General features: G+C 41.5%; 1 protein-coding gene and 1 long non-coding RNA gene across 9 annotated transcripts in view; one reads left to right on the forward strand and one right to left on the reverse strand.

Moving 5' to 3' along the window:
• LOC134338512 (microtubule cross-linking factor 3-like) overlaps window positions 1-16,311 on the reverse strand; it is an 88,318-nt gene that overhangs the window by 19,519 nt on the left and 52,488 nt on the right. Inside the window, exons 1-2 of one of the 8 annotated variants that reach the window (XM_063034433.1) lie at window positions 3,659-3,675; window positions 2,662-2,780 (exon numbers count right to left, since the gene is read on the reverse strand). Coding sequence is in view for 2 of the 8 variants with exons in the window: in XM_063034412.1 (XP_062890482.1) it covers window positions 1,469-1,678 (210 nt within the window). In the remaining 6 variants the exon portion in view is untranslated. Of the gene's footprint in view, window positions 1-1,468; window positions 1,938-2,661; window positions 2,879-2,988; window positions 3,006-3,316; window positions 3,408-3,658; window positions 3,676-9,630; window positions 9,861-9,881; window positions 10,170-16,311 lie in introns of those variants that run through there. The other 7 variants (XM_063034426.1, XM_063034443.1, XM_063034393.1 and 4 more) reach the window with 7 other exon arrangements.
• LOC134338550 (uncharacterized) overlaps window positions 1,591-16,311 on the forward strand; it is a 38,451-nt gene continuing 23,730 nt past the window's right edge. The window contains exon 1 of the long non-coding RNA XR_010016257.1: window positions 1,591-1,665. This is a non-coding gene — a long non-coding RNA (uncharacterized LOC134338550). The remainder of the gene's footprint in view (window positions 1,666-16,311) is intronic.

Consider the following 16,311-nt stretch of genomic DNA (forward strand, 5'->3'; position numbering starts at 1 on the left):
TAGACATGTAAGAATGGGAATGGGATGTGGAACTAAAATGTGTGGCCACCGGGAGATCCTGCTTTCTCTGGCGGACAGAGCGTAGATGTTCAGCAAAGCGGTCTCCCAGTCTGCGTCGGGTCTCACCAATATATAAAAGGCCACATCGGGAGCACCGGACGCAGTATATTACCCCAGTCGACTCACAGGTGAAGTGATGCCTCACCTGGAAGGACTGTTTGGGGCCCTGAATGGTGGTAAGTGAGGAAATGTAAGGGCATGTGTAGCACTTGTTCCGCTTACACGGATAAGTGCCAGGAGGGAGATCAGTGGGGAGGGATGGGGGGGACGAATGGACAAGGGAAACATTTTAGCATGTTGTGGCATGAGCAATAGAAATGGAAGTTTCTTTTTCCTTTTAGTACACTTAATTTTAATGACTTTGCCAATGTTATTGTTACTGGCTTCATAGGAGATGCCCGACATAAGAATTCTGGTTATTTGCAGTAAAGTGTCAGCTATCCAGAACCTCCACTGACTGACAGTTCACCCAGGCTGAGGGAGAAGTAGCACTGAGTACCTGCTCAGATATTGGGTTAATAAGAGGAATAGATAGAGTGGACAGCCAGCGCCTCTTCCCCAGGGCACCACTGCTCAATACAAGAGGACATGGCTTTAAGGTAAGGGGTGGGAAGTTCAAGGGGGATATTAGAGGAAGGTTTTTTACTCAGAGAGTGGTTGGTGCATGGAATGCACTGCCTGAGTCAGTGGTGGAGGCAGATACACTAGTGAAGTTTAAGAGACTACTAGACAGGTATATAGGAATTTAAGGTGGGGGCTTATATGGGAGGCAGGGTTTGAGGTTCAGCACAACATTATGGGCCGAAGGGCCTGTACTGTGCTGGACTGTTCTATGTTCGATGTTAATGGAATATTTAATTAACTGCTATCCATCATATCAGAAACAGAGATCTTATCAAATGAGCTATTCAAAACTTCCAACAAAAGCTTAAAATTGTTTAATTACATTTTATTTCACAATTTACAGTCTGACGTTACTCCACAGTCCCATGCACCAGTTTTAAATATTATTATTATTTTTGGAAGAGACAAATAAGAGCACTTAATAAAACTTGACGGAAGTGGTAATTTTAACAAGTAAAAAAAACACTTTCAGGAGCATTTGGACCACATAAAAAGTTAGGTTATTTCAATGGGTTATTTTGATGCTTTCGAACTGAATGTAAAGTATTTTCTACTTTAAAAAGGTGGAATATGTGAAACCACCTTTATCAAAGAGAAACAAAAGCTTATTTAATTGCAACTTGAAAACTCAAGTAAAATGTATTTGTCTCCTCTTTTAAAAAATGCTATAGCACAGATTTTATTAAGAAATAATGCAAAGTGTCTTAATAAAGAAATAAAATAGCATTAAACATTACATTCTACTACAGTGAACTTTAAGAGAAGCCGAATGCGTTTTATTTACTTGGATTCCAGTGACTTCCCTCAGTATCATTTCCTTTGCTTTCATCCATACTTCTTTCTCTTGTCTGTAGCGTTTTTTGACTTCTTTGCGCTTTCTCTTCAGTTGGAAGAGCTGGTCCTGGAGTTCACGAGCATCCGGTTGAGATATGCAGGTGTTTATTGGCAAGCTCTCCGCACATGCAAGATTCTCAAAGCCAGGTGAACATGACATAGCTGTGAGAGTTTGCCTCCTCTCCCTGCCTCTGCTTTTTGCTCAGGACTTCAACGTACACTGCCAGCCCTGTACTTTGCTCTCAGTGCCTCCACCATAAGCCCCTGCACTCCACCCAACAATATTCCACATCTTGGGTAGAAAGCAAGTATACTTCCTTTTACCCCTTCTCCTTTATTGGAAGAAAGTGGAATGCACCTTTATCAAAAATTTGCCTTGGTTCTTTGGAGTTTTGTCTCCCTGGGCTGCGCTGGTTTATAGACAGCAGCTTCATCTGGTGCATCTGCATACAAGATCAAATCAGGCACGACACGTAGTACAGCAAATCACATCATGTGGACGTTCAGATTCTTTTCACTTATTCTTAGAACAATTTTGTCAATGACTCTGTTGATCTTTAGCATAAGCACATTATGTAAATACAATCCCAATTTATGTTAGGTTTGTAGAGATTCTCCTAATTTCTCCAGCAGTTCTAAATAATACTTCAAAAAATCTGGAGCTTCAACACACAGGTTCCTAAATGAAGGTATTGATGCAAATTGGTTAAGTTCACAGTAGATTATTTCTATCTCTGAGAATGCTGAGTGCAGTCTGCTCTCCAGTTGTCCCACTCTTCAAAGCTTTTATCACTTTAGACCTGGCATTACTTGTGTTGGACATAGAAAAACTTCCTGACTAACCTAAAGGAACAATGCATATACAATAGTAAATAAACTGGGTACTTTTTGGAGACTAACTTAAGGCAGACATGCACCAGTGAGCAATAACAAAGGAGGGAGCTGGGGAGTGGCTGGAAAGAAAACTTCTCGATATTATGTACTGAGGTTTTACAACAGGCTGTGACAGATATGTAATTCCCAGTTAAATTATCCACTTCACTTTTTAGTTCTAAGGAAAACAAGTGGCAGTGTCCATCGAGTTTGATTTTGTATTAGAAAGGCAACACTCCAGAATCACAACAGCAGCATCAAGTTTCTCACCTGCCTTCTTCTTTGTGGTTATGCTGAGCCTTGCTCTTTTCTGAACATAGTTGTGTTGCCGGGAAACAGCCAAGTGGGCCAAGAAATGCAGGGGAGTAAAGTTCTTCTCTGCACAGGACCTTCGGAGAAAGAGAGAAAAGGGACGTTAAGAAAATCATTGTTCAACCTATCTCCAAGTCAAAAACAACTAACTCCCAGTAGCTGGCACATGACAGAAAGTCAGGGCACCTTCAAATTTATTTGCACAAGCCAAGGTATGTACATAATATGAAATTTGACACTCTTCCTTTGCGCACCACCCTCCCCCACCCACATACACATACACACACACAGTAAACATCTTTGGATCCCAGGCCACTTTCAGGTTTCAAGTGAACACAGTCAGATTAACACATAGCAAAAACAGCAAATAAGTCAGAAACCTGTACTAAGTGCCAAAAGCAACTCCAAAGTCACATTCAGTAGGCTGTTAATCCTTGGGTCACATACATCAGCCCAAGTGTCTTCGTGCTTCAGATACCACCAGCAGTGATCACGTAAAGTATAAATTCATACTGACGTAAGCTCCTGAATTGAGTTATCAAGGTCTTTGGCAACAAAATAGCTTTATTAAAAGCACTTTTGGTCAACTACCAAACAACATCTTTTTACTCACAAGTTGACGTTATCAAGAAACTCATCACATTTTTGGTTGATACACAACAATCTTCACTTGCTATTGCCTTTGCCGAATGGGTTTGTAACAAATACATAAGCCAATGTTTACAAGTGAAATCTACTGCGAATGCCACAACCAGTTAAGTATAGCTTAACAGAAGTTATATTAAGATGCCCAGGAGTCCCAATTTACAGATGGACCCTAGGTTATTTACGTCCTTGGCTTCATGTTTACACATCAGTGAACCAGTTTATGATGAACATAATCGTTGGGTGTGATCAAAATATTGGTTAAAAATCAAGGAGCAAAATAGAAAAGTAAAGTTACACAACAGTATACCTGTTGCAAGAACATCCTTTTAAAGCTCCCTAATTATTAAAAGTGAGACTTTCCTGTAAGTCAATGGAACTACCAGGATCCTCCCCTCTTATGTTACAGACAGGTAAAACAATAATATTCCATTAACTATTGGCAACATTTAGCAAGTCAGTCATGGAGCAAAGGTCAATTGGTGACTGACAAAATTGTGAAGCTTAAAGCCACCAAGGAGAAGTAACTGAGCAAAATGCAGAAATACAGTAGAAGTTGGACCCAAAAGGTATAATTGAAATGAAACCAATAACTTCGTATGCTAGGAAAGTAATAAAAGCAGAAAATGTTGGAACTACTCAACAGGCAAGAATACATTCCTGGAGAGAAAATAAGAGTTTATACTCTGAGACAGAAACAGATCATAGGCATAATTGGCTACAGCAGAATTACAGACAGAGGAAAAATGCAAAGAAAAATCTAGTCAGGAGCGTTTAATTACCCAAGGTCATGCTAAATAAATATAGTACTTACAACTACTTAGTTTAAAATTACTGAATTGCTAAACATCTACATGTGGAGGATTTGTGTCTTATAAACCAAACTAGATCTCTGTCAATTGAAAACATTTATATCCACACACTAGCAGAACCCTCTAATCACCAAAGCATCATGTGCATTAAGCCTTCTGAAGGAAATCTACATATACAATTAACCTCAACCTGATTTAATATTTACAAGAGAAATTGAAATGGAGCAATGGAGCCCTCTAACTTTCACTGGAGTTGAGTTATTAGGTGCAAGCAACTTTAAATAAATCAAGTATTTTAGATCATCAGGCTGAAGAGAGGTCCTTGATCGCAAATGAATGTAGCTATTGCATTTACAATGCATCCAAATATTTTTAAATTAATAAATTAAAATTTAACTTAGGTAAGAAGCCAGACTACAGAACTCCTGATATACTTCCACAGTTGCAAAACAAAGAGTAACCAACCTTCACAATTCTCAAATATACAAGGGCCACCAACCTATGCTGTAATTTACATATTAACTATGTCTGTCAACAAGATCGTCAACATTTATGCCAATAAATATCTGGAAAGTGAATATCTGGGAGATGTTCATCTCCAAATATGGTCATTTGTTCTGACAGAAAATCACAAATTTTTAAAAGCATTTTGGCTCCATGGAAATGTTTAAAAATTATTTTAAAAATTGATAGATGTCTAAAGTGGTCATTGTGTGAACTGCAATTATGTCATGCAATAGACAGTTTTAATTTAGATTATAAATGCAGGCATTTGAAAATCACTGAAGATATTTCTCAAAATATATTGGGGTCATCTATAACAACTGAACAGAATTAATATGTACACAGCATCCTGAACCCTAATCACGAAGGGGATTCATTTAATTAGTTTGGGATAGTTATCAATGTTCAGTATGCTCATTCAATAGAGGGTGGGCCCCATTGAGAAGTTACACCCAAAGAGGTGGGAAGCAATTTCAGTGGGTTTCAGGGACTAGATAGTTGGCAACAAGCCTGTATGGTTATCTGTTTCATTTAGAACATGCAGCAGTACAGGAGAAGGCCCTTCAGGCCACAATTAAAATAGTAATCAAATCTCTTCTGTCAACACAATGACCAAATTCTTTCATTTTCCTCACATTCAAGTGCTATCTAAATGTCTCTTAAAATTTAGAGCTACAGCAAGATAACGGGCCCTTCTGGTCCAACAAACCCGAGCTGCCCTATTACATCCGCTTGACCGGTTAACGTAACCCATACGTTTTTTGGAATGTGGAAAGAAAATGCAACCTGGAGGAAATGAACAAGGTAATGGAAAGAATGTACAAACTCCTTACAGACGGTGGTGGAACCAGGGCCACTGCTGCTGCTATAGTGTTACACTAATCACTACACTACTGAGCCCCCCACCCCCCCACTGCTGCTATAGTGTTACACTAACCACTACACTACTGAGCCCCCCCCCCCACCACTGTGGAGTTATGGAGATTTAGGCAGACTGAGTATATTACTTCTTTCTATATTGACAGGAAAAGTCTTTTTTTTCATTATTTGGAATCAACAAGGCCACTAAAATATATTTTATCACATTTTACTATTTAAGATTTATTGATTGTTGCTGATCAAAGAGTCTACTTTCAGTCTAACCAACATAATGATGAATTAGCTTTTCACAATGAAATCCTTTTTTTTGGCAATGTGACATTTTGTTACACTAGGTATCATCATCATTATATGCCGTGTATGACGTAGCTGATCATGGTCTCATGACCATGACTGTTCTTGGCAAATTTTTCTACAGACGTGGTTTGCCATTGCCTTCTTCTGGGCAGTGTCTTTACAAGACAGGTGACCCCAAGCATTATCAATTCTCTTCAGAATTGCCATCAGTGGTTGTATAACCAGGGCTTGTGATCTGCACCAGCGCTCATTCAGCCATCCACCAGCTGTTCCCATGGCTTCACGTGATCCTGATCAGAGTGGTGAGGGGGCTAAGCAAGCGCTGCACCTTGCCCAAGGGCGACCTGCAGGCTAGCAGAGGGAAGGAGCGCCTTACACCTCCTTTGGTATCCCGCCACCCATTTCCCCATCTCTAAAAGCAAGAACACAGAGTGAAAACTTAAATGTTTAGATAAAGTGGTAGAACCATACACCTCCAAGAGGACCACAACCTTGTTGAAGGGTTTGGAAGCTTCACTGCCTCAATGACCTGGTGAATTATGTTGGTTGGAGTCAGGGCTTTCTGCTCTGGCACTTGCTAGGGTCACCCATGCCAAACAGGTCACAGTGTAGAGGCCAGATTAAGTGATCCAGTGGCCCTCCAGGTTTGGGGATTCAGCTCAGAGCTAACAACCCTGACTGGTAAAACAAAATTGTTACAGGAATAGCAAACACTTGCATGACTAACAGTAGTGAAAACTGAGCTACTGACACGATGAAGGAAACCCTAAACACTCTGCCAGAGATAGAGGACCTTCATTGCTGCCCTAAACGTCAGCAGCCTAACAGGCAGTAGAGTAGAGAGTAAAACCATATAGCAGTGGGACAGTCCCTTCAAGCGCCCCCTTGTCCATTCCAACCATCAAGCCATCAGCTATACTAATCCCCTTTACCAGTACTTAGTTTATTGCCTTCTGTGTCTTGCTGATTCAAGCCCTGGTCTGGATGCTTCTTAAATGTTGTACGAGTACCTGCCTCCAGCACCCATACAAGCAGTGCATTCCAAATACCAAAGGGTGAAAAAAAAGATTTCCTGCTCAGACACCCTCTAAACTTCCAACCTCTGTGCTAATGAGGGAAGATCCATCCTATCTATCCCATTTATGTCCCTCAGAATTTTGTTAGCCTCATTATGTCCCCCTTTGGCCTTCTCCGCTTCAAGGAATACAAACCCAGTCATATTTTTTATATTTATATATCATACACACATATATGGGGCTAGGGGGCCTTAGACATCTGCACAGTATTGTAGTACTTTCAAATATTGCACTGTATTGTCCCTGCAAAATTAAAATGAACTTCATGAGATATGCGAGTGATGATAAACCTGATTGGACTGACAGTGGGAAGGGGACAGGGAGAGGGGAATCATGGTTGGGAAAGGAGGAAGGAGGGGGGAAAGAGGAAGCACCAAAGAGACATTTTGCATGATCGATAAACCAATTGTATGGAATCAAATGACCTTGCTTGGTGTCTCAGGGCTGGGCATGTCCGCACCCATGCCCCGGCCCCAGCACTCCCTCTCTGTACTTGTCGATTAGGTATGGATAAGGTTAGGGTTAGTAAGTTGTCGGCCTGCTGCGTTGGCACCAGAAGCATGGTGACTGTTGCGGACTGCCCCCAGCACATCCTCGGACTGCATTTCACAGTATAAACCAGAAGTCCGTAAGATATAGGAGCAGAATTAGGCCATTTGGCCCATCAAGTCCACTTTGCCTTTTCAACATGGGTAATTCATTTTTCCACACCCCCAATCTCTTGCCTTTTCCCCGTATCCTTTCATTCCCTGACAAATCAACAAAAATATCAACCTCTACCTTAAGTATACATAAAGACATGGCCTCTGTAGCTGCCTGTGGCAATGAATTCAACAGATTCACTATTCTCTGGCTAAAGAAATTCCTCCTCATCTCCATTCTGAAAGGACGCCCCTCTGCTCTTCGATGATCAGCCATGATCGTACTGAGTGGCAGTGCAGGCTCGAAGGGCTGAATGGCCTACTCCTGCACCTATTTTCTATGTTTCTATGCTCTGAGGCTGTCTGCTTGTCTTAAGAGTCTCGTACCATAAGAAGCATTCTCTCCACATCTACTCTTTCAAGGCCTTTCACCATTTGATAGGTTTCAATTAGGTCACTCCTCATTCTTCTGAATTCCAGTCATTACAGGCCCACAGCCATCAAACACTCTTCATATGACAAGCTGTTCAATCCTGGAATCATTTTCGTGAACTTTCTTTGAATTTTCTCCAATGCCAGGACATCCTTTCTTAGATAAGTGGCTCAAAACTGCTCACAATACTCCAAATGAGGTCTCACCAGCACTTTATAAAGCCTCAGCATTAGATCCTTGCTTTTATATTCTTGAAATGAATGCTAACATCGCATTTGCCTTCCTCACCACAGAATCAACCTGCAAATTAACATTTAGGCAGTCCTAAGTCCTCCCAAGCTCCAAAGGTAGTCATAGCTGAAGGGTGGTAGTGGGGACGAGCTCCCACTGCTAAACAAATGCTCTTCATGGCGTGCATCTCAAACAACCTCTGACAAGCAGGTCCAACTCCTGGCCTTCACGTGTAGCATAGTTCTTATGCCCAGCAGAGTTGTTCTCACTGACAGGAGAAAGGACAAAGGTGGGCCTCTGGTGCCTTAAAACCAGTTGTTCTGGGCAGATGGGGCTCGTTAACCACGGATGGTAGCTCATCTAGGAGAGGGAAAACTCCGATTTCAAACCTCCGCTACCTTGCGGCTATACCCCCTCATGGGAAAGGTTTTGGGAGTAAACCCCAAGGAAAAATCCAGAGTCGGAGTCCCGAAGGCGGCTGGCTGCTGTACCCAGCGCCGGCACAGCAACTCCTGCGAAGCTGCTGGCACCAAACTGTACTGACTTTCATCATTCCTTTGGACCTGTCATCAGCATGGAGAGGGGGTTCCCACTGCATGGATCTCCATATCAACTCTGCTGTGGAGCGGCCGCTCCAGCTTCGCTTCAGTGACTACCAAAGGCGCAGTACCCATGGTCGACCACAACCGACGGAGGCCACACACACACACACACGTCCTCAGAAGGACTCCCAAGTCCATTGGCACCTCAGATCAAAGCTCAGATTGATATATTTTACCTTGGTTAAATTATGAAAGGATATGCATTTCAATGAAATGACAATGCAGAACATCCTTTTCTAACTAGACTTAATAAACCAAAGGGGTGAAGGATCTGTTCCACTATTTATGAAGCAAGACAATCAGCTGCATTTTCCAAGACCACCCTGACCAATCAGATTTACATCCATGAATCAAAGTCTTCCACAGAGTGCAAAGTGTAATCATCGCTATAACCTTTTGTGCCAATGGCTTATTACAAAGCTTCAGGGATACTTGTCAGATCAGCATACAATCCATCTGTACTAACGACAGACCAACAATGAACGTTTTCTCTTTTGATTTGCCTGGTAGGAATTTGTAGAATGAAGCTGGCTCCTATTAAACCCAGTTTGACCAACTGGACCTTCAGTAGTGTAAACAGCATCACAGGGAAGGTCCTGGAATAACGACGGCACATAGATCAGCTGAGAAAAGATTTACCAGCTGCTGAGCTACATATGTCGGCTTAACCAGTTATTAGAGCTATCAAACACTTAGTTTTGAAATATCTTATAATGTTTTAATAACTTTAATGTTTAAAGGTTAAAAGTTATAATTAAACTAAACTATTTAAAATATTCAAATAAAGAAATACAAAGTAACACTTACCTTAGAACCTTGTAGTTATTTGAAACAGATTTTCCATAAAAAATGATGAAGCAACGGAACGTCTTCACTTTTTTTTGCTGAACGAGTCTCAGTGGAAGCAGAATTCTTTGCTGAACAATGACTGGATGCAAATTCAGGAGTTCTACTGTCATCTGGTGATCCTGAAGTTGCAGACAATCACAAAAGATTCATCCGGGTTGGTCTGTAACACATTCCGCAAACAGGGAAATCTGCAAATGCAGGAGAACTCAATTTATAAAAAGTTGGGCTTTCTCCAAGCTGCTCCTGCAGAAGACAGAGACAGGCAAGTTCTTCAGTGTTGTCACCTCCACTGAGATTATGTTGTTGAGTTATGCTCTCACTTGTGTGGCATTGTATCTCAGTAATTATATGAATCATACCAGCCTCCTTTCTCTAGCTCAGTTGAGATGATAAACAAGATTTCTTGCATGTGAATTTTCAACATGCTGGGAGCTGTCATAGATGCTTTCATACATCTTCAGCGTAGTGTGTCTGCTCAATTTCAACAACGGGAATTTCTGCAGTCATACACACAGAGACCATGAGAAAATATACTTATCAGGAACAGATTCAGGAACCCAGTGCATTGAGAATCAATTAAATAATTGTTAATTACTCCAACGGATTTATTTACTTGACAATCTGATTGACAATGACACCTCTAAACAAATCACTAATAACCAAACTTCCATTCAGTACATCCAGATCGAATTGGCAGACTTCCCTCAATATTCATGAAGCAAGGCTTCACCCAAGCTGCTCCAAAATGGAATGCAAGGACTGATACGCGATGAGGAATTTAATATATTAGGTCTTTATTCTCTGGAATTAAAAATCACCATAATTCCATAAAAAGTCTTAAAGACCTTGCTAAGGAAGTGACTGAGATGCTACTCAGTTGGTAAGAGTATAGAACTGGGGAACTGGAAAAGATATGAGGGGTGGATTTGAGGTGTGGGGGAGTCAGGAAAGTTAAGGAGGACGGTCAGGGGAAGTCATAAACCAAAGCTATGACCTTTCAGGGCTGCCATGAGGAGAAATTCCAAACCAAAGATTAGTCAATGAGTACATTCAATGCTGAGATCAATAGTTTTATTTACCCAAAAACAAAGTACTGGAAACACTTAGTGAGTGAGGCAACATTGGTGCAGAAACTAACAATAAAAATTTAAGATGAATTTAAGTCTTAGGTACATACATACAGCTGGGGCGCCTAAGATTTTTGCACAGTACTGTACTAATTTTATGTATTGCACTGTACTGCTGCTGCAGGAAGACAAATTTCATGACATTTGTGAGTGATCATAAACCTGATTCTGATATGGGTCTCTATTGTGGACTGAAAGTGGGAAGGGAGCAGGAAGAGGGGATTTCATGGTTGGGGAAAAGGGAAGATAGAGAGACATTCTGTAATGGTCAATAAATCAATTGCCTATGAACAGAATGAGAAAACATTAGAAATTAAATTTAGGTTACAGTCTAGGGGAAGAACGCAAGAAGGGAAAGGAACAGAGAAATTGAGCAGTGAATTAAATGATAGTAGCTGAAGGTCACAGAGTGAAACAGAGGTTTTGTCCCCAACCACTTTTCAATGCTGATTTTCAAATGTAATTTTGTCTCCATTTTCTCTATACCTGCCTTCTTGTTTCCTAGTATAATTCAAGACTTTAGGGTCACAGACTCTTACATAAGACTGCCTGCAGGGAGAAGAATTCACTTCCAATTTTGAAACTTCCAGCAAGGCTTAAACAGCTTAATATTCCTCAGCAAACAGGATTAACAACTAATACCGATACACCATGTAATTGAACATAATTAAACATAGAATAGTCAGTGTTTGAAATTAATCAGTTTATAAGCCTGCAATAAAGACTTCCCTGAAGCTCACACAAATCATGCCAAGACCAGTCTGAGTACTTATATGGTCAAGAGCTTTGGTTTCTATACAACAATAACAAAGTTGAAACATTGCCACTGACTGAAGGTTGGAAAAGCACCAAGAACACTACCCTATGTTTCTGCTTGGCTGTGGGGAAATGTCTGGCAAAAATCTGATGCAATCTGAGCAGACCAGGTTACAGAGGCCCCATATAAAGTAGGTAAGCATAAATGATTCTGTCTACCTCTACAGATGTCCTAAACACGTAAATGTATAAGGCAAATAAAGTTGATCCTTCAATGCTATTAACAGAGGGACAAGTACCAGGAAAAACATTCTTTACACTGAGAACAAACAAGAGAAAATCTGCAGATGCAGGAAATCCAAGCAACATACACAAACTGCTGGAGGAACTCAGCAGGCCAGGCAGCATCAATGTCAGAGAGTATAGTTACGCTTAAGACTACCAACTATAACAGCTGATAATCAATCGTAGCATATACAAGTAGTGTGCAAAAGTCTTAGGTACATATATACAGCTGGGGCGCCTAAGATTTTTGCACAGTACTGTACTAATTTTATGTATTGCACTGTACTGCTGCTGCAGGAAGACAAATTTCATGACATTTGTGAGTGATCATAAACCTGATTCTGATATGGGTCTCTATTGTGGACTGAAAGTGGGAAGGGAGCAGGAAGAGGGGATTTCATGGTTGGGGAAAAGGGAAGATAGAGAGACATTCTGTAATGGTCAATAAATCAATTGTTTAGAATCAAATGAACTTGCCTGGTGTCTCAGTGCTGGGTGTGTCTGCACATGCAGCACCTCCTACCCCCGGCATTTCTTCTCAGCCTCCCGTCCCACACCCCTCCCATGGCGCACCACACCTGCCATTCCCAACATCCTTTGCTTCCGCCAGATTTACAAGTTTGCTGTCCGCTCCATGTTGACATATACAGTATTGTGCATAGATTTTAGGTACCTGAGCGTGGGTTTGGATGGCAGTTAATGGGCATGGCAAGGCTTGGGTGGCAGTTAAAATAAGACTAATATAGTCACCTGTTCACCTGTATGCCGAGGGGATGTGCCAAGGGTGTGCATATATTTTTTGTTGACCACTTGTCCTTGTTTGAATTTGATGCATTTTGCATGAATTACAGAAGAGTCGAATGATTTTATTGCTGGTTTGTAATAAAGGATTAAACATACTTCTTCAATTTGAAACTCAGTTAGTTGGAAGCATGTCATACCGTGCAATACTCCCTCACTTATTCTCTCAGCGACTTTTAGTTTGTTTTCAAGTAGTCGCTACAGTCCAGGCATCTGACATGTTTGTATGGAGGTTGGCACCAGCACTGTTATTAAAATGCTCTTTCCAGGATCAGTGTTGGAATGGGAATGGGATGTGGAATTAAAATGTGTGGCTACGCCTATGCTCTGTCTGCCAGAGAAAGCAGGATCTCCCAGTGGCCACACATTTTAATTCCACATCCCATTCCCATTCTGACATGTCTATCCACGGCCTCCTCTACTGTAAAGATGAAGCCACACTCAGGTTGGAGGAACAACACCTTATGTTCTGTCTGGGTAGCCTTCAACCTGATGGCATGGACATTGACTTCTCTAACTTCCGCTAATGGCCCACCTCCCCCTCGTACCCCATCCGTTATTTATTTATATACACACATTCTTTCTCTCTCGCTCTCTCTCCTTTTTGTCCCTCTGACTATACCCCTTGCCCATCCTCTGGGCTTCTCTCCCCCCCCCCCGCCCTTGTCTTTCTCCCCGGACCTCCTGTCCCATGATCCTCTCATATCCTTTTTGCCAATCACCTGTCCAGCTCTTGGCTCCATCCCTCCCCCTCCTGTCTTCTCCTATCATTTTGGATCTCCCCCTCCCTCTACTACTTTCAAATTGCTTACTAGCTCTTCTTTCAGTTAGTCCTAACGAAGGGTCTCGGCCCAAAACATCGACTGTACCTCTTCCAAGAGATGCTGCCTGGCCTGCTGTGTTCACCGGCAACTTTAAACTGAATGCCACGTCTATTCTGCAAGATTTGACTTGAAATACAATTTCAAATTACAATGACCAAATTAAATAATTTATAATAATTTAGGGAGATTAGAAATTTACTGTTCTATACTAATGTAGGCAAGACAGTTAACTTCAGAGTATTGAACTGCCCCATCACTTTGCCAGATCCAGTTTTCCCGTGTACACAAAAACTAAAATTTGGTAAATACCGTCATTTAAATGACAGTTCTTTTAAATAAATTCTCAATGATGAAAGTATTATTTCACAAATTACGATAAGCTTAAGAACGTGTAAAATAGGACTCCCCATCTCATGTTCTCAATCTTTACTGCGTATTTATTTATTTATTATCATTATTATTACTTTCTTTTTGTATTTGCACAGCTTGTTGTCTTTTGCACACTGGCTGACCACCCAAGACAGTACAGTCTTTCACTGATTCTACTATGGCCCTATTGAGTATGCCGGCAAGTAAATGAGTCTCAGGGATGTATATGGTGACATACATGTACTTCAATGATAAATTTCCTTTGTACTTTGAATAATCTCACAGCACAATTAATTGTGTCTCAAATAATTTTAATAATATGTCACAGTTGTTGTACTACATGACCCATTAATTATCATTTATGTCTAAACCTGGAAACATTTACACTTCAGGCTACAGACTTTAGCTACAACAACCATAAGATCATCATCTACCTCACAGTTTATTAATGATTTGAACCTATTTTATACAACACCATATATGTGGATCTAACTGATTTCAAACACCAGAAAAATTGCTTTTTTTTAAGCTCCCAATGCTGTTTGTTTATTTATTTGCATATACAGCATGGAACAGGCCCTTCTGGGCTAACGAACTGCACCACCCAGCAACCCACCTATTTAATCCTAGCCTAGTCACAGGACAATTTATAATGACTAATTACCCTATTAACCAGTATGTCTTTGGAATGTGGGAGGAAACCGGAGCACACGGAGGAGCTCCACATGTTATGGGGAGGGACGTACAAACTCCTTACAGGCGACGCTGAAATTCAACTCCAAACTCAGACACCGAGCTGTAATAGTGTTATGCTAACTGCTACACTACCGCGTCTCCATTGTGATTTAACCTGTCCCTACGAATATTACATTAAGTATTACCTCTAAATGAGCCTTTAGAAAAATGCAAAACTACACAAGAGTTTATTTTTGTGCAATGCACACAAAGTCAAGTTTTCTTCTCCCCAGGGGCTGAATGCAGGTAGAAATGTGTCCATGTCAAATGGCACCAATCTACGAGTCTGTGGTGGCCAGTTCAATCACGTTTGCTGTTGTGTGCTGGGGCAGCAGGCTGAGGGTAGCAGACACCAACAGAATCAACAAACTCATTCGTAAGGCCAGTGATGTTGTGGGGATGGAACTGGACTCTCTGACGGTGGTGTCTGAAAAGAGGATGCTGTCCAAGTTGCATGCCATCTTGGTCAATGTCTCCCATCCACTACATAATGTACTGGGTGGGCACAGGAGTACATTCAGCCAGAGACTCATTCCACCGAGATGCAACACAGAGTGTCACAGGAAGTCATTCCTGCCTGTGGCCATCAGACTTTACAACTTTTCCCTTGGAGGGTCAGACACCCTGAGCCAATAGGCTGGTCCTGGACTTATTTCATAATTTACTGGCATAATTTACATATTACTATTTAACTATTTATGGTTCTATTATTATTTATGGTGCAACTGTAACAAAAACCAATTTCCCCCGGGATCAATAAAGTATGACTATGACTATGACTATGGAGATTCTTTTGCATACAAATGTGAGGTTGATGTTTTGGAGCATGCTGATATTAAGGGAGAGGAGGTGTTGGAGTTGTTAAAATACATTAGGTATAAGTCCCTGGGGCCTGACGGAATATTCCCCAGGCTGCTCCACGAGGCGAAAGAGATTGTAGAATCTCTGGCTAGGATCTTTATGTCCTCGTTGTCCACGGGAATGGTACCGGAGGACTGGAGGGAGGCGAATGTTGTTCCCTTGTTCAAAAAAGGTAGTAGGGATAGTCCGGGTAATTATAGACCAGTGAGCCTTACGTCTGTGGTGGGAAAGCTATTGGAAAAGATTCTTAGAGATAGGATCTATAGGCATTTAGAGAATCATGGTCTGATCAGGGACAGTCAGCATGGCTTTGTGAAGGGCAGATCGTGTCTAACAAGCCTGACAGAGTTCTTTGAGGAGGTGACCAGGCATATAGATGAGGGTAGTGCAGTGGATGTGATCTATATGGATTTTAGTAAGGCATTTGACAAGGTTCCACACGGTAGGCTTATTCAGAAAGTTAGAAGGCATGGGATCTAGGGAAGTTTGGCCAGGTGGATTCAGAATTGGCTTGCCTGCAGAAGGCAGAGGGTGGTGGTGGAGGGAGTACATTCAGATTGGAGAATTGTGACTAGTGGTGTCCCACAAGGATCTGTTCTGGGACCTCTACTTTTCGTGATTTTTATTAACGACCTGGATGTGGGGGTAGAATGGTGGGTTGGCAAGTTTGCAGACGACACAAAGGTTGGTGGTGTTATAGATAGTGTAGAGGATTGTCAAAGATTGCAGAGAGACATTGATAGGATGCAGAAGTGGGCTGAAAAGTGGCAGATGGAGTTCAACCCGGAGAAATGTGAGGTGGTACACTTTGGAAGGACAAACTCCCAAGGCAGAGTACAAAGTAAATGGCAGGATACTTGGTAGTGTGGAGGAGCAGAGGG

This window comes from Mobula hypostoma, chromosome 2, assembly GCF_963921235.1.
Source record: "Mobula hypostoma chromosome 2, sMobHyp1.1, whole genome shotgun sequence".
NCBI lineage: Eukaryota > Metazoa > Chordata > Chondrichthyes > Myliobatiformes > Myliobatidae > Mobula > Mobula hypostoma.